Raw genomic sequence first — 24,297 nt, 5'->3', positions numbered from 1 at the left:
GGTTCGGGATAGGTGTCTGACCTCTGTCGTCCAAGCTGCTATGTCTGGTGACACCAACCAGTAGTCTAAGCATGACCAGGCATTATGATGTGCTGATATACATGTGCCCTTAGATGTATCCGGATGCCTGTGTCTCTAAATATCTAATAAATGTCCCTCTGTTATTATGGCGTTAAGTGTCTCGTTAGATCTTGGGTGTAGTCTGCGAGCCCCTCCCCTCCTGTCCATATGGTTATCTATTAGAGCGTTGAAGTCTCTGCCCCATATGACTGTGTCATGTCCTACCAGGGTGATTTTAGCCCACACAGTTTGAAAGAAATCTGGCGAGGCAACATTTGGGCCATATATAGCAGTGAGTGTAACTTTTGTCACACGTAGCCTCCCACCCAGGACCACATATCTGCCCTCTGGGTCTGTATGTGTCCAATATTTGCCAAGTCGGATCAATATGGACATCCCTCTAGCAAAGTTAGAATAGATAGAAGAGTTGATTGAGCTCCAGCACTTGTTATTTAGCTTAGTTTGCGTAATGCTGCTTAAGTGCGTTTCTTGTATAAAGCATATCTATGTTGTGTCTTGTCAAGTAAGCGGGTACCAGTCTGATTTTACGGTGGTTATTTACTCCTCTGATGTTCCAAGTAAGTAGATTAAGGGTCGTCATGGATGAGCGGCTTTAGCATTAGGTGAAGAATCTAGTGTGCCTATTGTCTCTGGGTAGTTACAATAACGATTCTTGTTGATGTGACCTAGTGGTATATGAAACGGTGAACCCAGTGTAAAATTCAAGCTTGTATTTATCCTCTACTGGATTCCTACTCTAGATTTAATTATCATTTTCTTACTGTCCTGTATAACTTTATTAACATTACCATCCCTACGTCTGCAAACAACAACCCCCCAAACAGGTTGAGTATACGACCCCCCATCTTTTAAACTAAAGTAGGATCCCCAATCAAGGGCCCTGTGAACTTCAATGGGAGATCTCCCTTGAGGTATAGATGCACCAGCGTACAACCCCGCATTGCAGCGGGGTGGCCGCACAGGTGTTTGAGAGCCTACCTGCAATATAACAACGCAAAATGTAAATGGCAGTACCGGCTAGTGGCCGACTATACATTATTCTAACATTTTAGAGATATTTGCAACTGAGCAATAGCAGAATTAGATTTATAGCAAGTTAGTGACAATTTAGCAATACCTGGCGGTGCCAGGCTATACGATTCAGTCATTATCACTAATTCTGACATCAGGTGATGCAGCCATAGCTGCTCTGGTCACTTTCTTCTGGCCCCCAACATGTTTTGCGTACTTCATGGATGATTTTGCGTCTTTAAAATGGTGCACTGAACCCTTGTGCATTATTTTTAGTTTTGCCGGGTACAGAAGAGCATGGGTTATCTCTGCTTATTTCAGGAGACGCTTAACTGCCACAAATTCCCTCCTGGCTGCCTGGACCGCCAGGCTGAAGTCCGGGAACATGGAGATGTTGTTACCCTTGTAATCAACGATGCCTCGTTCTCTGGCTAGGCGCAAGACTGTGTCTCGATCCCAGTAGTTTAGTAACTGTGCCAAAATTGGTCTTGGTGTGGCACCAACCGGTGGGCTACGTCCTAGTGTCCAGTGGGCTCTCTCTACTATAAACATTCCAGAGAGTTCTGTGCCAAATAGGTCTCATAGAAAATGTTTCCATCTTGGAGATCGCCGTAGTTTCCGGAATGCCTATTATACGTAGATTTTTTCGGTGAGATCTCGCTTCAAGATCATCATTCTTGACTCTGATTACATTAAGTAGTTTGTCCATGGAAAGCAGCTGTTCCTTGGCTTCAAGTTGGAATTTGTGCACTTCCATTGCGTGAGTGTCTGATAGGTCTAATTGGGTCTAATGGGAGTCTACTTGTTTCTTGACCTGATCCATTTCCGAGGTAAGAAGATCGAGTTTATTGTCCATTGTTTTTAGGCTAGACTTCATGTCTAAAAGTAGGGATCTAAGGTCCTTGTTTCCACCCACTGCCTCATTCTGAGCACCCTGGTCAGTTTCCGCATCTGTATCCGCATCCAACTGGCGAGTGAGTCTTTTATTTTCAAAGGCTAGCTTTGTTTGCTTGGTATCATGTTTTCTCATGGCGCCAGGATTTTGTAATTCAATTCCCCAATCAGAAAGTCAAAGGAGGAAGGGGAGCAGATCTCAGGCATGTCCACATTGGGCTTAGAACTTCGTGTCACTCAATTCTGCCTCCTCTCCAGCCCAATATGACTTGACAATTCCTTTACGGGCCCCTGCAGGCAGATCTTGATTTAGGGCCTTCTGTAATACGTCACTACTTGTTTCTTTGTTGGCAGTGTTGATGTTTTAAATCCACACTTTGGATCTATATGACACGTCCTGCTCCCAGCCCCAATATTCACTCCTGTATCTCCACACGCCCGGCGGGGGCAACAGAGTAGCAGTCTATGCACTTCCCCTAGGCGGCACACCCAACAGTCACAATGATCCTGCCCGAGGGGACAACAGCAGCGATTACCGACGGTGAGAGCAGCCTCCTGCCCGGGACGCAGGACGCATGCAGTGCAGCAGCAGTCAAATGCAGCGACTGCTGCGAGCGCGCATCGTCGGTGGAATTCAGTCCCAGGACCTCACTGGCACTCTCAGCAGCTCCTTACTGGACCTCTGATGCAATCTTCGGCTTATTCAGCGCACACAGGTAGGCACCCAGTCCGCATCAGCATTTGGCGAAATCAGGTCGCTACCACCAGGGCTCTCCGCAGGAGTCACCTCACGTCCCCGGGCAGGCCACGTGCCTCCCCAGGGCTCTGCCAGGGTCGGTCAGTTGTTTAGCGGCCAAATTTCAGCAGCAGTCTCCACTCTCCCTTCAGAGGCTCACTCTGCAGACTCAACGTTCCTGCCCGGCGGGGGACCACAGCAGGGCTCGCCGACATTGGGAGCAGCCTTTGTCTGCCACCAAGAAATGTTCACTTATGTAATTGTGTTTATTGATGAAAAAGAGTAATAATATGTTTTAATATTCTATATTTTCATTTTAAAGTGTATTATGAAATGTTTTTTAATATGTCATTAAATGAATGTTTTTAAGTTTAGTAAGTGTTATTTGGGTTTTACATTGTTGCACTCTGTTTCTTGGAAATAAAATTGCACCAGAGGGGCGCATATATATCGATAGATTACATACTTCTTGACCATATTGCCTAGGGATATATACTCTACTTGCATAGTGCCCTGCCCTAGGAATTGTACATTTATTGGACAGGGGGCCCTTGTTATTTTTTATGAACATGCAGAGCAACAGCAGTCAAAGGCGGCGGCCGCGGTTAACGCGCACAGTCTGGTGGAAAACGGTCCCAGTACCTCTTTGGCACTCTCAGCCGTTCCTTACCGGACTTCCGATGCAGTCTGCAGCCTATTAAACGCACACAGGTAGGTGCCTAGTCCTCATCGGCATTTGGCGATATTAGGCCTCTATCTCTGGGTCTCTCCGCAGCAGTCACTGCTCGTTCTCAGGTAGGCCACACGCCATCCCTGGGCTCCGGCAGGGCCAGTTAGTTGTTAAGCGGCCTTATTTCAATAACAGTTGCAGCTGTCACGGGTGGGCACTCGCCTGCGCCCACCCAGTCATCTTTACAACAGGATATTCATGCCCCGCCTTGGCGTCATAGCGGCAACGCATCTGCCTATTTCTTCTGACTACGTAGGCCGGTCGGGGGTTGCGCTCTGATTACAGACAATTGTGCAGTTGCTCCTCAATTATACGTGCCGCAGCCGGTTCCGGCCTTTGTTGCTGATGTAAGCTTTACATCCAGGGCAGTTTTAGGCTCCCAGTTTATTAGGATTGTGAAGAATTATTTTGCGGCCAGCAGAGACTCTCAAAGAGCGTCCATCTTGCTGCTCGGCCGGCCACGCCCCCAAGCCTTTGTCTACCTTAATTACACTTCAGTGCAGAGCCGCCACACCTCTTTGTGCCTCTATTGTGAGCAATCCAGTCTGGAGACTGCCCTACTGTGAGGGGCATCACTACACAAATGCTGGTTCTGAAGCGCAGCCTGGAAGACATTTGAAATGTAAATGTAGTGAAATTTCCCTTTCCTTATCAGGAAAAGTAGCTGCCACAGTCCTCCTGTTTTTGCAGGTATGGGCAATTTTAATGGCAGGAAAATAATTGTGAATTTTCTTCGACGGCATGTAGGTGTGTGTTTGTACAGCATCCTGTGTGAAAGTACGTCTGTACTTCTATTGTTTCTTACAATTTAGCCGCTGGATGGAACCCTCCCACTGCAGTGCGTGTCCTACCTGTCGCTGACAATTCCATTTGCAGTCATGAAGGCAGCCATCCTGAATCTCATTAGGAGGGGCAGTCTGCGTATGCCCATCCTCGTCTCCCGCCTGACCTGTAGTGGAGTTACAGCCTTCAAGTCCCCAGAGAGTCTCCTTTTAATCCTACCTCAAAAATCTGAAACTATGTGTATGTTCCGATCTTTCACTTGGGAAACTAGACATCAACACAAAGGCCCTTTTGCTAAAAATAGCTCAAAGCAGAACATTTACAGAATCAGATGAATACATTGTATTAGCACAAACACCCGTGCCATTTGCAGTGGCTACTTTTCTGAAGCCTTCTTAGATCAGGAGGCATGTCATTGGGTTGCGGATTGGGTGCCCAAACCCATGTCCAATCTACAGTTTCAGGACTAATCCCAAAAAGCCAAGTAAGCTTCGGAAGCCAATGAACTGACTAGATTTGAAATTGATGACAATAAAACCTTCTGTGTTCAGTGCCTCAAGGCCATAAAACATCTTGCAAGCGCTGCGGCTACCCACCATTTATTATCTCCAGTATCCTATAATCTCTGCTCTTCTGAAGTGATAGAACGTGACCTGTTTTGTCATACTAAAACGTTTTGCTAAGGCACCAAAGACCATTCAGTCTGTAATGTGCGCTGAATGTAAATGAGCTTCACTATCTCAAATGCACCATTATTATGAGCCCCATGAACCCTCTTAACTTGCACAGTTTGGTGGGGGAGGGGTGAAGTTAGACACTGGACACTGCAGACTGGAGCCTCAGCTGTCAGTGTCTTATGGGAGATGAGCAGGCTCTGCATTCTTAGACAGTCTGAATGAAGTTGGAAGTAAGAAATGTTTCCTGGGCATGAACAAAGTATGGATGTCTGTGGTGCCATCACCAATTTTTTACTTAGGACTCCAAGAAACAAATAACAAAAAAATGATGCCATTCACGGGAGAGAAAGGAGTATATTCATATGCACAGCAAACAGCCTACATGGAAGAATAAAAGGGGTGCATACACGTACAGTGGCCACCCACATGGGCCGCATCTAGCCAGTGTACTTGTTATAAAAAAAACAGCGGAGATGGTGGCCTCTGGGGCACAAAGGAGCCTTAGGAGGAGGCCCCCATTTGCCCCCCTCCTTTTAATTTTGCATTGCCACTAACTACCAGGAACTGGCCTGCCCGGAGCGCTATCCTGTTAATTCATGAATCTATCACAAGTTTCACTGCAAAAATGTAAAGAAATGAAGTTATTTATTCCTGACGGGCCCCAGCATCAGACCTAGGGTATATGGGTATTCCTACCCAGCCCCTTCTCTTTTTGTAAGCTCTTTGCTTGGGACTTGGCTAATTACGAGTCCTAAGATGGCTGCCAGCACTTTCTGATGGAAGTGGTGGCACCCAATCAGATCTCTGCACGAGATAGGGGGATTCGCTGAGCGGTCGCTTCCCTGGAGATACAAATTTGGTTTCCTTTCAATTAATCTACTGAACGGATTTACACAAAAAAACAAAAAGGCCCCTTATTGACCAAGAGATACCTTTCTGCCAAAGTTGGTGTAATTCCGTTCAGTGGTTTGGGTTGTAGTCGTGGTCAAAATACCTATTGGAATTAACATGTGAAGTGCACTTTTGTGACCCCTACTTTCTCTCAGCCTCCGCTTGACAGATCACCCCCAAACTTACCATACCCAATGAGAATCACTGGTGGATTTTAAAAACAAATCGTGAATATTCATCAAATGGCACTAAATATATAGGCAAGTCAAAAAGCGCTTTTCTTATGGAAACTAAGGGTCTCATTTTGAGTTTGACTGTAAGGGAACTGCCATTGAACCCGGAAACCCCGCTACCTAGTTGGCGGTCTGCCCCCATATTAAGATGTTGGCGGTTTGTAGAACAAAGGACTGCCAGAGCACTGCTGCCACCACCAGCCATTCATCGTCTGCCTTGCCAGCGGTAGGGTGAAAGCAGCTGTTAGAGGGTGGTTTTGACAAGCTCACCACCATCGGAATTACGAGTTGGTTTTCTGTCGAGCCGACCATGGCAGGAAGACTGCCTGCTTTGAGTTGGCAGAATCGAAGGAATTGGGGTGCATACTCACCCATTTCATTTTCTTCTCTTTAGTCTCCCACACGGCTCCCTTCCTCCAGGGCTCCCTTTCACAGCAGCATCTTCACCCCAAAGAAAATGACCCTGTTGGTGCCGAAGTCCAGGTAAGTCAGTTTTTCAGTATGTATCCATTGACTGGACTGGGCACATATGATCCGGACCACAGCAATAGGAAAGTAGTGGTAGTAGGTATTTTTTCATATGTCATGCATTTGTGTACATTTAACACTTGTGCAACCAAAATATACCCAAATACATCAACACATATGAAAAAATATTCCCTGCCATCAAAAACACAGCTGCTGGCCCAGCAAGAACATCCTGATACGGCGGGCAGGAGACTGCAGCGGTGGCAGTATGGTGGTAAGACAGCCAAACTTATAATCAGGCTCTATGTCCTAACTATAACTACGTACGGATGACCCCCAGTCCCCCAGTAGGTAATACCTATAAATACTATAGTACTATATATATATATATATATATATATATATATATATATATATATATATATATATATATATTATCTACTAGGCGGTCGCCAGTAGATAGTTATAGTTAGGACCGTGTTTCCATAGGAAATCTGAAAATTCTATTTTGAATAACTTTGGCGCCGGTTGACGAATCCTCGCGAATTTGTCAAAATAGGTTGGGCGCTCCGCTCCGCTCCTACCCTGAAAGTGTCGGGGTGATTAGTCAAGCGGGGGCTGAGAAAAAAGGGGGGTCCCAAAATGCGTTTTCCCCATGCATTTTTCCATAGGGACCTTTAGTCCAAGGTACAGCCCGAACGGCTGAACAGAATTACTTGAAATTTGGCAGAGAGGTAGTCCTCAGGTCAGGGATGTGCCTTTTGAATATCTGGAGTCAATCTGTTCAGTAGTTCCTGAGAAAATTTCAGTTAAAAGTACATATATATCTAAAGGCGCGCACCGTGCGCGCACGGTGCGCGCACAGTGACGGGCGCGAGCGCAATTCTGATTGGTTGTTAGATGTCGGTAAACATTCGAATTGGTCGAAATCAGGAAGTGTCGGCCGCCATTTTGTCTCTCGCAGTCTGAGGCAGTGAAAAACAAAGGTGGAGAACGTGAAAAGGGGGCAGGGTGGACAGTTCCTGACCCCCTAGCCTGTGTCAGGGGGTCACTGAAGGACCCCCAAGGGTGAAAAAAACATTTATTTTTTTGACAAAAAGCGCGGGGTACGCGCACCGTGCGCGCACGGCACGCACAACGCATTGTGGGTGCTCGGTGCGCGAAGCGCACCGAGCGCCCACAGCGCACGCACAGTGCACGAAGCGCACACGGTGAAAAACCTGAAAAAAAAATAATAATAATAAATACATAACTTAGCACTTAAAAAAACGTACAAATTCACTTAAAAAACCATAGGTTTCACACACGTTATAGTTAGGAATTAGCATTTAAAAAACCTTGCAAATTCACTTAAAAAACCATAGGTTTCACACATGTTATAGTTAGCTGGACATTTCCCTCGTAAAAAAACAATGAAACTCCCCCGTTATAGTTAGTGCAGGCAACTATAACTCACGCGACCGCAATCCTCTGCTGATGACGTCAGATATTACATCACTGATTACATATGTGTCTTTCTGAAAAATAAATATTTGTAATATATGTATAGCTAAAGATTAATGGAAGAAGACATGGGTAAATAGGTGTCTAAATACAGTGATGTAATATCTGACGTCATCAGCAGAGGATTGCGGTCGCGTGAGTTATAGTTGCCTGCACTAACTATAACGGGGGAATTTCATAGTTTTTTTATGAGGGAAATGTCCAGCTAACTATAACATGTGTGAAACCTATGGTATTTTAAGTGAATATATATATATATATTTATATATAGTACCTACTGGCAGTCACCAGTAGGTAGTTTTAATTAGGACCTTGTTGCTATTCAAAAAGCGTTTTTTTTCCCAAATAACTTTTGCGTCGTTTCACGAAGCTTTGCGAATTTTTCAAAACTAGTGTAGCGTTCCGGTCAGCTCCTGTCTTGAACGTTTTGGGGTGATTCTTCAAGTGGGGGCCGAGAAAAAAGGAGGTCCCAAAACACGTTTTCCCCATGTAAATTTCCATAGGATACTTTAGACAAAGCTAGAGCCCAAACTGCTAAACAGAATTACACCAAATTTGGCGAAAAGTTAGTCCTTCGTTCAGAAAGAGCCCTTTTTGTTAAATGGTGTAGATCCGTTGAGTAGTTGCTGAAAAATTAAAGAAAGAAAACATTTATATATCTGAGCACCGTGGAGGGTTCACGAACCCTCCCAGGCACAAGCTTCTCTCTGATTGGCTGCTAACACTCCAAACCAGGAAGTAGACCTGAGTTACAAGAACACAGTGAAAAAGAAGTTAAAAAAGAAGAAAAGGAAGCAGGGTAGAAACACCCTGACCCCCGAGGACTGCTCAGTGGGTCCCACAAGGACCCCTAGGGCCAAAAATATAGATTTTTTAAATAGTTTCGGCGGAATTGACGTTGGGGGTTGCGAATCCCACTAAACATTTTTTTTAAATGAAGTGCAGACTCCCGTGCTTCATTTTAATGAGGCCCCCAGGCGGGCCATGTCCCGGGGGCAATCCCAGAATGAAAAAGCAACCTCAGTATTTGGACCCTTGCAGAGCAAGCACAGTACTCAATAACTGCCAACTGATCAGTATAGCGAAGATGACCTGTCCGCAGTAGGATCCTGGGCTGCTTGTGGTAGACATTGAGGTGCCGATCACGATCCGGTAAAAAATGTCCCCGTACGACTCGTATCGGGTCTTTTTACCGTACGAATCGTACAAGTGCCGTACGGACTGGCAATCACGATTCGCATGGTAAAAAGTCCATACGAACCGCACTGGGAATATTTCCCCACACGTCCTCGGGTCGGAAAATGTGTCCGACACGTCCTTGTACGATTCACCGTACAAACGTGAAAGGTGAAGTCCGACCGGGGAATCACGATCCATCCTGGGCGTCCGAATGTACAACCGTATGGTGAAAAGACCGTCCGCACCGAACTCCCATAACAACCATGGAGACGTCCAAACAGGTGCCCGGTACGTGCCGTACCCCCCCCAGCCCCCGTAGGTACGCGCCGACCCCCCCCCAGCCCCCGTAGGTACGCGCTGACCCCCCCCAGCCCCCGTAGGTACGCGCCGACCCCCCCTGTGTGCACACCCGTGTACGGTGCGTACCCCCCGTGTACGTTCGAGTCGTACCCCCCCGTGTACGTTCGAGTCGTACCCCCACCCGTGTATGTACGGTGCGTACCCCCCGTGTACGTTCGAGTCGTACCCCCCCGTGTACGTTCGAGTCGAACCCCCCGTGTACGTTCGAGTCGTACCCCCACCCGTGTATGTACGGTGCGTACCCCCCCCGTGTACGTTCGAGTCGTACCCCCCCGTGTACGTTCGAGTCGAACCCCCCCATGTACGTTCGAGTCGTACCCCCACCCGTGTATGTACGGTGCGTACCCCCCGTGTACGTTCGAGTCGTACCCCCCGTGTACGTTCGAGTCAAACCCCCCGTGTACGTTCGAGTCGTACCCCCACCCGTGTATGTACGGTGCGTACCCCCAGCGCGTACTCGAACGTACACGGGGGGGTACGACTCGAACGTACACGGGGGGGTACGCACCGTACATACACGGGTGGGGGTACGACTCGAACGTACACGGGGGGGTACGACTCGAACGTACACGGGGGGTACGCACTGTACACGGGTGTGCACACAGGGGGGGTCGGCGCGTACCTACGGGGGCTGGGGGGGGGTCGGCGCGTACCTACGGGTGCTGGGGGGGGGTCGGCGCGTACCTACGGGGGCTGGGGGGGGGGTCGGAGCATACCTACGGGGGCTGGGGGGGGTACGGTGCGTACCGGGCCACCTACTCACGTCGCAGCATTCCCGGATCACATTCGTATGTATATTTTCGTCGGTCGGTGTTTTTTACGATTCGTACGGAAATGGTGTTTCCGTGCGAATCGTAATTCCATGTTTGTAAAGTTTTACGACCGGGTACGAGTCGGACGGGGAATTCGCTCCGACCGACGGTTCGTACGCGGTTTTTACCGGATCGTAATCGGCACCTGAATGTGTTGAGCGGTTAGTGCATCACTAATGCTGTTGAAAGGTAGCTTACTCAAAACTGTGTTTCAACCCTGATGCTTGGATGTAATAACAGTGAAAAAAGCACTTGAGTGCTGAGGAGGGACACCTGACAAGTCCCGGGGATTAGCTGGTGTGTAGAGGGAGCATCAGAGAAGAACCTGTCTGTGTTGCCCTGCGGGTGGGAGCCCGCACAAAGCAGTGCTCGGCAGGGGCTCCTCCAAACACCAGTGAACCACTCCAGCCCCCGCCTCGTGCTAGCCATTGCCTCTCAGCGCTGAGGTATCACGCCCTTCCACCAGCCAGGGAGGAGGTAGCGCACCAGCGCCAGAAACAAAGGCTGCGGTCCGAGATGGCTTCCCTAAGCCTCAGCTTCTTCTGAAAAAAGAGCATCAGCAGGAATGTGACAGTGGAGTGGAAGAACCTGATCACAGTGTGCAGGTAAATCCTGGGGCAGGGTTGGCTGCGGGGCAGCGGGCAGTGTGGGGCACACAGCTGTGGGTGGGCAGCAGAGGCTACCGTGACTGCTCGCAGCAGTGCTCCCTTCTTCTTCTCAGAAGTGCCCCTCTGTCTGGAGATGACTTCATGTTTGCGCCCTTCTATCTGTACAGATTGATGTGAACAGGCTTTACCATAACCCAGAGTCTGCAAGCAGTGTTGAGGGGTAATGTCACCCGAGCTTGCAAGCTTCTGGTGCTTGCCATGGCAGAATGTGCAGGGGCATGAGGGACGTGTAGAGGTATTATGAGTAAGAGTGTGAGTTGAAGGTGCGTACAGAGTGAGGAGTATGAGGGACGTGTAGCGGCAGTGTGAGTGCTAGGGGCCGGTGCATGGAGTGTGAGCAGGTGTAGAGGCAGTGTGCGAGGGGCAGGTGCATGCAGTGTGAGGGAAACGTAGAGGCAGTTTGTGGCAGGTGTGCGAGGGGCAGGTGCATGCAGTGTGAGGGAAACATAAAGGCTGTTTGTGGCAGGTGTGTGAGGGCAGTTGCATGCAGTGTGAGGGAGATGTAAAGGCAGTGTGAGCTGGTGTGCGAGGGCAGGTACATGCAGTGTGAGCGAGATGTGGAGGCAGTGTGAGCAGGTGTGCGAGGGGCAGGTGCATGTAGTGTGAGGGAAGTGTAGAGGCAGTGTGAGCAGGTGTGCAAGGGGCAGGTGCATGCAGTGTGAGGGAGGTGTAGAGGCAGTGTGAACAGGTGTGTGAGGGGCAGGTGCATGCAGTGTGAGGGAGGTGTAGAGGCAGTGTGAACAGGTGTGTGAGGGGCAGGTGCATGCAGTATGAGGGAGGTATAGAGGCAGTGTGTTTAAGGAGTTAGGGGCAGGTAGAGGCAGTACAAGGGTGTGTGACAAGGGTATACAGAGAGAAGCACGAGTAGAGGCAGTGTAGGTAGTGGTGCTTAGGGTATGTATGGAGATAATGTGGGAAAGTGTGTGGGACATCTGCAGAAACAGCAGTTGTGAGGAGCATGTGTAAATGTGTGTAAGAGACTGGAGTGTACAAAGGGCACAGCTTCCAGGAGCCTCCAGATCCTTCAGTGGCCCTCATTCAGCCAAGGCCAATGATTATCTGTGCGATATGGGAGACTAAGTGGGCCTTCTTCGCATTCTGCAGGGTTTGCTCTCATTGTGTGTTACTCTGCTGACAGTATGGAGTGTGAGATCTGAAATGCTCAGCATGCTCAAAGCAAGAGGGTGCATGTGTGAAGACTGCATATGTGTTAGGGGGCATGAGTGAAGACTGCATGTGTGTCAGGGGGGCATATGTGAAGACTGCAGGTGTATCAGGGGGCATGTGTGAAGATTGCATGTGTCAGGGGGCATGCGTGAAGACTGCATGTGTGTCGGGGGCATGTGTAAAGACTGCATGTGTGTCAGGGGGCATGTGTAAAAACTGCATGTGTGTCTGGAGGGCATGTTGAGAGACTGCATGTGTGTCTGGGGGCATGTCGAGAGACTGCATGTGTGTCTGGGGGGCATGTAGAGAGACTGCATGTGTATCAGGGGCAAGTGTGCAGAGAAAAACTTGTTGCGTATTGCAGTTGAGGTATTGTACAGTAATTTCTATTCCGGTACACATTGCATTTAGGAGTTTTCACAGCTAACGGCACTCCTCTGGTTTTTGTACAATAAACTTCGGCAGGCTTACTGATCGACATGTGGATTTTGGTTCTGTAAGAATCAACATCCGCACATTAGTATCTGGTAAGGGGACAAACGCGTAATTGAGAGGGATATGTCAGACCTGATACATATCAACCCAGCATTGTTGGATATTATTGAGTAGAATAAATATCAGCCCAGCCACCTGGCCAGGTGGAGTGAGGGGCATCTGAGGTGCACTTATGAAAACAGAAAAACTAGCGTACAATGGAATTTCTGCATTTGCAAGTTTGTTGCTTACAGGGTTTTCACTGTTTCTTGGTGATGCGCCTGCAGAAGTGTCCTCCACAGGCTGCGTTCCATTGTGGAAACGCATACATTTGCTGTGGTAGAAAGCAGGAGTATTTATTTTATTTTGTCCATTAGTTGACTGGAGTAGATACCTGTCCTAAGAGAAGTTGTGTGCATAGTTGGAAATGCAGTGCCAAAGACCAGAACACAGCATTGCTCGGTAACTCAAAGAAATTGTGGTGATAGAAGCCAGGTGGGTGACCTCCAGATACATGCTCTACAAGACAAACAACATAATAAGGGCATTCTGGCTAACCAATGAGCATTGTAGTATTCTCATATCCTTTAATGGACCCCTAAAGAACTTTATGTGTGGGAGGTGTTGGTAGACGTGTTGACTAAGATTGTCATTAGGTATATATTTATGCAATGCAGTATTTGTGGGAAGAGGAGAGATATTATTCTGGCATTATCATTCTTGAACCAGGTGGACATGATTTGAGTTTTTCAACTAAGTGAGGGAGGTGATGGATTGAAGCTAGAATAAATGTTTCAATGAAGTGGCAGAGAGCTTGAAATATATGAATTTAGGAGGAGCAAAGGGGGATTTGAGTAAGCAGGTAAAGGTTGGCTGAGTGTAATGGAAGGCATTGCCTCATAGATTGTGAGGGGTAGGATGGAGATGTACTGTTCATGGCTTGAGACACCAGGCTGGATTCTTTTTACTGTACCATGCAAGTGATTTGTCTGCCATCTGTCCACTTACTTGATGTTGGTGTGATGAGGATTGTGTGTGTCTTGGCAGACGTTGAAGATTCATGTTGAAATAATGTATAATTTGATTAGGGAGAAAAAAATGAATATGTGAAAATTCCACCAGTTGGGAATTGTGGTGGTCCAGCCTACTGGAGACCACTATATTTATCAGTAGCAAATTAGCATAAAAAAGGAGATATTGGAAAATGTTCTCGTTATTGAGCAGTGAAGGTATGACTCTGTTAAGGTTCTTGTAGAGAATGATGCCAGTCTCTATTTGACGTTAAATTGTACTCCAAGGTTCCTGGATGTTGTCAAGATGTCAGTCAAGTGCATAGGAGGCTGATCTAGCTGGGAAGTAGAGGATCTTGGTGGAGTTGAGCACTAGGTAGGAGAGTGCTTTTTATGTAAAGTAGTAAAGACAAGGGCTTTATAGGAAGAAAAGCAGAAACATGTGGATATTTGTTGCCTATAGATGTGATATGAAACTAATTTCAGTAATGACTTAACCAAAGGAGAGATCGTTCATGGATGCCAGCTGGGTTATTGCGCCTGCTGCGGAGGTGCTGATACAACCGCAGATTGGAATCCGGCCAACTTGCCATTCTGTGGTGGCCCACGAAGCACCAACGTGCTTTAATGCTAACGTCAGCTCTCAGCCTTGAGATACCGTTCTGTTGGCGCTATATAAATGGTTTAAAAGTTAGTGGTTGTCTGCCACAGGATCAGTTTCTGACCTGGAAGTTGTGGAAAGTGCCCCAGGGCTGTGTTTTCTCTGCTCTTTCTAGCTAAGATGATGGATGGTGCCAGTGGGGGAGGGGGTGGCGCTGAAGATGCCTCCAGCCCCTGGAGTCATCAGGTAGCTAGCTGCAGGAGAGATAAGAAATGGAGCGACGTCCGCGCAGCGCACAAAGGCGGTGGATAAAGACTTTCCCCCGGGTACCCCGGTGGGAGGCGGGTGGGGGGAGGGAAGGTCAGTCGCTGGTGAGGGTGTGCAGTAGCTGTTCTGGGAGGTCTGGGCACAGCAGCATCCCTCCAGGCCAAGCTCCGGAGACAGTAGCTTCTCTTGGACCAGCTGCTGGTAATGGATGGATGGGCAGAGGGGAGGCGGTGTGGGAGGGGAAGATGAATGAGGCTGGGCATGGGCAGGGGAAGGAAGTCGAGACACAGAGTACACAGTGAAAGAGGGGAGAGGTAGGGGCGAGGGAGCTGAGAAGAGGAGGAACGTAGGAAGAAGTGTGTGCGCAGGGGGGTTGTTAAAATAGGGGTGGCGTTGAGAGAAGAGGAAAACACAAAGAAATCTAAAATTCAAAAACAAAATAAAAGGATTGTGGATGCTAGTACGCCTGTCTTTTAAATTATTGCCTCCTAAGAAATAATGAGTCTAGGCTTTCAAAAAGTCATCATGCTAGCACTCTGTTGCCCAACTTAGCGCTCATGCATTCATCCATCCATTGACTCATTTGTGCATTCCCACCCTTATATAGCTACAGAAAGTTTCCAGACAGAATCCAACACTTATGCAAGATAAATTGAAAGAATAAACATAGGACAAACATGAGCTTTCAATAAATACAAATAAACCTATCTGCAGGTAGGCATCTTACAATGGTTTTGTGCATGGTGTTTGATAGTTTTGAAGTTCCTTCATGGCTGCCACCAGAGCTTTAAGAGGGCAGAGTAACTCTGAGTCTCAGACCTGGTAGTGGTTAAACGCTAACATAGAAATGGGTCCTCACTGGGGCCTTTAGGTATTCCCTTAACTTTACAGACAAAAACACTGATCGATTTCTGGGCAATTAATTTAAAACATGGTATTGTAATCGAAGTCAGCAACTTATTTCCCGTTTTTTAAATATTTTACATATTTTACTTTATCGTCCATTCACTACAAGTTTTTGTTATTTTTTATGTTATGTTTCTGTAGTTTTTTGAAGCATAATACTCTGTATATTGTAAACTTTGAGCTGAGTTGCATCCGTATGTTTATAATGGACTACGATTGATAGTTTTGCAGTCGAGGCTGAGGAAAGTGAGAGTTCCTCACAGGGGCTGTAAATGGGTGAAAAGGTGCTCACAATACATGGACATCCAATCCTTGGCCTCTCTGCAGAGAGCAAATATTATTAGTCACGTATGTCTGTTGCATAACTGTGATTCTTTGCAAACTTGTGTGAAGGAGATAAACAAAGGTCAAAATATGGGCAAATACAGTGCCTAGAGGTGAGTGGGGGCTATTTGTATGTGTGTGCTGGGATGGTAAAGTGATGGAGACTGAAGAAGTATACAATCAGAGTAGAGTGAAAGGATGGTGTTGAAGAGGAAAGAGATAGGGTGTAAGATGTGCACATGGGGATTTCTAAAGATTTGAAGAGAAAAAGGGCACAAGTGTCTAACAGACTGCATAGGAATGAGTTGTGAAAGGAAGATCAGTCAGACCCATAATTTCCAAGGCCACTCTCCTTTACGAAACTCCACCTCATTTTTCACCACATTTTAAGCCCTGGCCACCACGAACCAATGTGTTGACCATCTTCGAATGGTAATACAGTGTAATTATGGATAATACCATACCATGACGGCCGCCTGGACTAAAGGCTGTGGCTTCGCAGGATGCGGTGCACTGCAGATTAAATAAATGGCAGGCAAGCAGCCTTCAGCGCTCTCTGGGGAGCTATAGTGTGCTCTAAAGACAATTACAATAAAAGGGTGAGAAGGAAAGAAACCATTGGAAAAATTGGAAAACTGAACAACTGGCCCACCAGTCCTGTCGCTGAAGTGCTCTTATTTTCAAGTGGATGTGCCTATGATCAGAAAAGTGCTGGGACTCATTTGGTACCAAAGCCAGTGTCTGAAATCAGCGACCCATTTCCCCACACTGAATGGCATCATGGCTACAAACAGAGAACTTCAGCCATTGGCTCTCTTGCACTGGTTTTATGGCTCTGGAAGTGGCAGTATTTTTCTGATCTAATTTCTTTCCTTCTCCAATTTTCTAAATGTGTATTTATATACATCTCTCTCTCTCTCTTTCTCTCTCTCTCTCTCTCTCTCTCTCTCTCTCTCTCTATATATATATATATATATATATATATTATTTAATTTTTTTCACTAAAAAAAACATAGGTCTCAGGGAGGTTATAGTTAGAAATTAGCATTTAAATAACCTTTGAAATTCACTAAATAAACCATAGGTTTCAGGGATGTTATAGTTAGAAATTAGCATTTAAAAAACATTTGAAACTCACTGAAAAAACCATAGGTTTCAGGCACATTATAGTTAGAAATTAGCATTTAATAAACCTTAGAAATTCACTGAAAAAACCATAGGTTTCAGGGATGTTATAGTTAGTTGGACATTTTACTCGTACAAAACCAGAGAAATTTGTCCGTTATACTTAATAGAGGTAACTATAACTTGCGCCCCGCAAAGCACTGATGATGATGTCACATATTAAATCACTTATAACATGGTCATTGACATCACTGATGACATCACTGATGACATCATCCATGTGATAATCTGATGCACCTCCTCAAACCCTAATAAAATCTTTGATACACCCACTCCAAAATACAGACTACAATATCAAAACCATAGACACTCCAACACCAATAACTACATACCCACTCACTGATTCTTAGGTCTACATACCAATCTACTCACTCACCCATACAGTCACTCATACTTTCAGTCACTCATCAGTACAGGACTATCATACGCACTCATACACCTATATAGACACTCACACACTGCCAATCACCCATAGAGTTACTCAGACACCTAGTCAGTCATGCAAATAATTAATCACACTCCCATTTACTCACCTATACAGTTATACACACACCACCTCACTTACTCAAACAGATATTAACACATACTTATGCTCTTATACAATTACTGATACAAGCACACATCCATACAGACACTCTCACATTCACTCACTCTCACTTATAGTCATTTATATATTCCAACACTCACGTATACTACCTTTCACATATGTAATTACTCACACATGTACCACTGAGACATTCATTTACTCACCAACACACCCATACACATACTCACCTACTCATACAGTCCATCACAGATGCACTCTTGAATCCATACACCCAGTTGATCACCCACTCACACATCTATGCACAGATTCACCCGCCACCCACACAAAGACTCAGGCACCCATGCATATACTTAGACAACCAATCAATTACCCATATAGACACTCATGTAGCTATTCACCAACCCATGCAGCCGCTTATACACCAACTGACAGACTGATACAGACATTTACACACTTTACTCACTAACCCATGCATTCAGTAACATACGCTTATACAATCAGTCATGCACCTACTAAATCATCCATTCAGACACTTATACACCCACTCATTCTTCAATACACCTTAGCATATATATATATATATATATATATATATATATACATATATATATATATATATATATATATATATATATATAACATATTTAAACTTTAAAGAAACACACATTCACTGGATTATGTCATCAGTGATGTCATATGTGATGGCATCAGTGATGTCATCAGTGATGTCACTGACCATGTCATGAGTGATGTAGTATGTGACGTCATCAGCAGTGAATTGCGGGGGTGTGAGTTATAGTTAGCTCTACTACCTATAATTGCCAAATTTCTTTGGTTTTGTATGAGTGAAATATCCAACTAACTATAATGTCCCTAAAACCTATGGCATTTCGATGGTACAACCACCTTGCTCACAAAGCGTAGACACCATTACAAAGTTACTTCATACTGCCATGGGTACCACGCACATAGGCACAGGTTGAAAAGAAATACTTCCATTTTCTTTGTTCTCTTATTAAATACAAAACAAAATTGCATAACTTATACACATATGCTACCTGTGCAATTACTGTATATTCCTTCTTTATAAAATTATCGAAATTGATTTTATACATTATATAAAATAGAAATTGAAATACATTTTACTAAAGACAGGATTTATGTCACACACACATATATAGAGAGAGAGAGAGACAAAGAGAGAGAGATAATATATAGACATATAGATATAGATTCATATAGATATAGGGATAGATATATATTTTTGTCAAATTTGGTAGAATACCTTACAGCTGCTTTTCTATATCGCTTTAGAAAATTGAGATGGAGCTTCACTGATGTGCTCTTCTGACGGCCCAATGGAGTAAGAAATTTCTACAGTTTGGCAATTTGACTGCCCACCAGATTCAGTATCAAATGGACAGTTTTCACTGTCTCTAACCACCAAGTAAAGCTTGGTAATAAGTGGCAGTGACAACTGCAAAATGACCCCCATAGCATAGGAGACAACTCCCAACATGTGGTAGACAAAATTCTGCTTTGAGATTTCTTTTTTGAAAAAACTAAAACATGTAAAAAGTTTAATGAAGGGTAACATAATTTTAATACTGTAACAGGGACTGCTGCCATAGCAGTTCTTGACAATGTTAAGAAATTCCTGCTGGGCTGACGGACACCTCTAAACCTGGTGGGCAGAGGACCCTCGCTATGGTAGGTGCAATGTAGTCTGTTATACCAATGGATTCACCTCTGTCCGCAAAATTCTGGCCCTTTGTGGAAGTGACTCTGTTCATCATTTCACTTATAAACAGAATAAAAATAATGTAATTAAAATAATATGTTGTGCATCTAAACAAGATTGATGTCAAGTACTGCATCATCCAGTGGCCTTTTCAAATGAGTGAGGTCTCTTGTAGCACATGAATACACACTCATTGGACAAGAGCTCAAGAGATCCTCACTCTAGTTGTGGACTGACTATCCAGTAGAAGGGCCATTTTTTAGAGTTTGTGATGCAGCGCTGTGCAGCTAATCACCTTGCTGCGCCACACCAGAGGAAAAGGGTGGAAACGCACAGTATTCATCCAATACAGCGCAATTCTATCCTAACCCATTGTACTGGTGCTGTTTTGTCTGCCAAGCGCCAATGCTGGCACCTTTCCACCATGGTGCTAGGGTGCCTTTGTTGCATGCAGAGGAGTTTTTGTGCACCTACCTACACACAAACAATCCTGAGAGTTTTTTCATCAACAGAATTACACCGAGTTTGGAAGGAAGGTAGATTTTGATTCACAGATCATGCTTTCAGTTATCCGGTGTAAGTCTGTTAAGTAGTTGTTGTGAAAATTAAGGAAATTCTAATTTGTTTATCAGTGATTGCGACTAATTCACGACAATTTCATGATTAATCACAAATCCTTAAGCCAACAGTCGAGGATCCAATCACAGACCCACTCAAAACTCATACACCCATTCAAAGAGCCACTGAGTCATTTATTAATCCTCTGACAGACCTACTCAAACACTCGCAAGTCTAGTTACAGACCCACTCTGAGACTGACGCTCCCACTCACAAATGTGCTCAGACACTCATGAATCCACTTGCAGATCCTCTGAGACACTTATAAACCCAGTTCAGATCCACTCAGACACTCATGCACCCATGTTTCCGTCCAGTGGGTCGAGCTGCAGGCATGTCTTAAGACTCAATGGGAATTAACATGGGAAACATACTTTTCGGAACCTTCCTTTTTCTCAGCCCCTGCTTGATGAAACGCCCCAAGAAATAAGAATAATAAAGTGTGGTCTAATAGAGTACATCAATTGCTCCTCTATGTTTAATACTGAATACTTTCAGATTCTTGGTCTCTTAATCAGTGAGATTTAAAGTATGAAAGAGAAAAATGTCAGAATTCAAAGTTTGTTAAGGCCTGTTGAGATGCTGGATAGGGGAAAGGGTGCTAATGGTGCTTTGGTGAACCTCTCACAAAGTACATACAGAAAGGAAGAGGACCAAAGAGTATCATGTTTAATGAAAGAGCAGCAACAGTGTAATGATATGTTATGCTGCAAGGAATAGGTCTGTGTGTCCCACTTTGGGAACTGCTTCTCTGATGGGAATACATTTTGAAAGCCACACTTCATATGAAAATAATTCTTCAAATGAAGTGTAAGGAAAACAAAGATTGTGTCTGTTTTATAATAGATTTACCAAGTAAGGATTTCTATCAATGACCCTGATCTCTTAATATTTCCATTTGCAGGGTGGTCACAGTGGAGGCTTCTTGGTAAAATAAACCTTTCTTTTAACCATATTTCCAAAATTATCTATGTCTGTGAAGTGACATTGATTCTAACTTGTTCCTTTACTTTTCCTTCTGCAGAGCTTATGAGTGCCGGTAAAAAACCTTTATTTTACTATGTGTATTACAATGCACTGTTTAAGGTAGCATCCATTTTCACTGGTTTAAATCCAGAGCTGGAGCGGGTATTGTTTTCACTTTGCTGAGCTCTGTTCACAGTACCACTTGATTGAAGAAAAACACATTTCAATACAGCCTGTATGAATTAATGTCACTGGATCCATGGATGTGATGTGACACAGTTCTGGACTTTAACAATTCAGAGCAAGAAGCAATCCCCTCACCCAATCCACAATAATCTACATTTAGTGTAAACTTTGTGGTCTCCTTGAAGATTACTCCAAACTTACTTTAGATGCATTTCCCAAGCACATGCTAATATTGAGGTGATATGTTCATAGTGTTGATAGAGTATTGTTTTTCATCTAAAATGAGCTTCGCTGTTACTAGTGGTTTTATTCACCTTGAATATAAACACTGCTTCCACATTTACAAAGTCAACTATTGTATACCTTCATTATAATGAACTGGTTGCACCCAATGTGTATGTACCATTGAATTTGTATAGATACGTTTTATATTCTAAGAATTCTTTGCCACGGAAAAAAAGATTACAGCCCTTTTCAGCCATGTGGCTCAGTGCACAGATGTTCTAAGGTGGAGCCAGAAAATATATGTGCCACTGTGGAATATTTGTGTGGCGAACAGCAGGTGTTGATGAAACATCAGTCTGTGGAACTAATTAGGAGTAATATGGTACTGGAATGGATTTAGCACGTGGTAAATTCACGTCATAGCACCATTACAAAGTAGTAAAATCAGTTTAGATCCATGGCATGGGTAATAACGATTTGAGGACAATTTGTTTAGTTATAACATCATATGGAAGTCGCAACTGCATGGGTTATTTCTTTGACCAGGTGGTAAATGTGTGCAGGGGCTCACACATGGGATGGGAAGTGGTTGAAGGTGGTGGGTAGATTGGGTGGGATTTTTTTTCTAACAAGGGACAACATGTATGTTTCCCCTCATAGAGAAAAAAGGGAATGTGACTTGGCTACTTCAGAAAAATTCTCATGATATTTTTCAGGTCAGTTTTACATGCTGCAAAAATCAGGTCAAGCTCTTCCACATCGGGTAACACTAAATGTGGGAAAACCTAACCTGTTTTAATATGGTGGAGCAAAATTAATGAATAAAAGCATGCATTAAATGTGTTCCTCCTTACTTGTATTCAGGTCCGATGTCTCTTAACTTTTAAGCAACTTTGAGTACTACATAACCATTAGGTTTTCAGGCCTTTCAGAGAGGATCTGGGCAGCAGACATAGCCCAAATGTCAATTGTTATGTATTTTGTAAATTAATTGGATATTTTAAACAGGATTACATAGCAATTGTGATATATTTAAAAAAAAAAACAATTTAAATAGAAACAAGTCTTTTGAGTGTAACCCTGGGCGTAGTGGGCGTAGTGGGGCTACGTGGAGCATCGCGTAGTGTGGCCAAATCTATGCACACTCACGTGCTCCGCGTAGCCCCACTACGCGCCGCCCGCCTCCCGCCCGCCCTCCTTTTAAAATAAGTTAAAGTGCATAGGAGGCTGATCTAGCTGGGAAGTAGAGGATCTTGGTGGAGTTGAGCACTAGGTAGGAGAGTGCTTTTTATGTAAAGTAGTAAAGACAAGGGCTTTATAGGAAGAAAAGCAGAAACATCACTGATGACATCATCCATGTGATAATCTGATGCACCTCCTCAAACCCTAATAAAATCTTTGATACACCCACTCCAAAATACAGACTACAATATCAAAACCATAGACACTCCAACACCAATAACTACATACCCACTCACTGATTCTTAGGTCTACATACCAATCTACTCACTCACCCATACAGTCACTCATACTTTCAGTCACTCATCAGTACAGGACTATCATATGCACTCATACACCTATATAGACACTCACACACTGCCAATCACCCATAGAGTTACTCAGACACCTAGTCAGTCATGCAAATAATTAATCACACTCCCATTTACTCACCTATACAGTTATACACACACCACCTCACTTACTCAAACAGATATTAACACATACTTATGCTCTTATACAATTACTGATACAAGCACACATCCATACAGACACTCTCACATTCACTCACTCTCACTTATAGTCATTTATATATTCCAACACTCACGTATACTACCTTTCACATATGTAATTACTCACACATGTACCACTGAGACATTCATTTACTCACCAACACACCCATACACATACTCACCTACTCATACAGTCCATCACAGATGCACTCTTGAATCCATACACCCAGTTGATCACCCACTCACACATCTATGCACAGATTCACCCGCCACCCACACAAAGACTCAGGCACCCATGCATATACTTAGACAACCAATCAATTACCCATATAGACACTCATGTAGCTATTCACCAACCCATGCAGCCGCTTATACACCAACTGACAGACTGATACAGACATTTACACACTTTACTCACTAACCCATGCATTCAGTAACATACGCTTATACAATCAGTCATGCACCTACTAAATCATCCATTCAGACACTTATACACCCACTCATTCTTCAATACACCTTAGCACATATATATATATATATATATATATATATACATATATATATATATATATATATATATTCACTGAAAAAACCATAGGTTTCAGGGGTGTTATAGTTCGCTGGACTTTTCACTTGTACAAAACCATTGAAATTCCCCCGTTCTAGTTAGTTCAGCTAACTATAACTCGCATGCCCGCAATGCACTGCTGATGACGTCACATATTACATCACTCATGACATGGTCAGTGACATCACTCATGACATCACTGATGACATCTCAAATGACATCACTGATGACATCACTGATGACATCATCCTTGTGATAGAGTGGCAGACCTCCTCTCACCCTAATATAACCTTTGATACACACATTCAAAAATAGAGACTAAAATTTTCAAAACAATGGACATACCAATACCAGTTACAACAACCTCTTCAGTAATTCTAAGATCCACATACACATCCACTCATTCACCAACAGTCCTATACAGTCACTCATACATGAACTCACTCATCATATGTACTCATACACCTATACATCCTGTTACACAATGCCACTCATCCATAGAGTTACTCACACACATAGTCACTCATGCTAATAAAGAATCAAACATACATTTACTTGCATATACAGTTATACACACACCACCACACTTACTTCTACGGAAACTTACACATACTTAGTCTTTTAAACAATCGCTTATAGAAACACATACTTATTCATACAGGAACTCTTTCAATCTCTCACTCTCACATATACTCACTTATACACACCAATAGTCACATATACAAGTTTAAAACATATGTAGTTACTCATAAAGAC

At 44.3% G+C, this 24,297-nt stretch overlaps 1 protein-coding gene across 4 annotated transcripts in view; it reads left to right on the top strand.

Annotated features, from left to right (window-relative positions):
• LOC146811197 (uncharacterized) overlaps positions 1-24,297 on the top strand; it is a 76,518-nt gene that overhangs the window by 42,859 nt on the left and 9,362 nt on the right. For 2 of the 4 annotated variants that reach the window (XM_085618230.1, XM_085618229.1), the window contains 2 exons: positions 20,771-20,794; positions 20,891-20,905. The exons of the other annotated variants lie outside the window; for them this stretch is intronic. In XM_085618230.1, coding sequence (XP_085474356.1) covers positions 20,771-20,794; positions 20,891-20,899 — 33 coding nt within the window. In that variant the 3' untranslated portion in view covers positions 20,900-20,905. The remainder of the gene's footprint in view (positions 1-20,770; positions 20,795-20,890; positions 20,906-24,297) is intronic. 4 annotated transcript variants of the gene reach the window in all.

This window comes from Triturus cristatus, chromosome 7, assembly GCF_964204655.1.
Source record: "Triturus cristatus chromosome 7, aTriCri1.1, whole genome shotgun sequence".
In the NCBI taxonomy this organism is placed as follows: Eukaryota; Metazoa; Chordata; class Amphibia; order Caudata; family Salamandridae; genus Triturus; species Triturus cristatus.
This window is presented reverse-complemented; position numbering and strand designations above follow the sequence as displayed.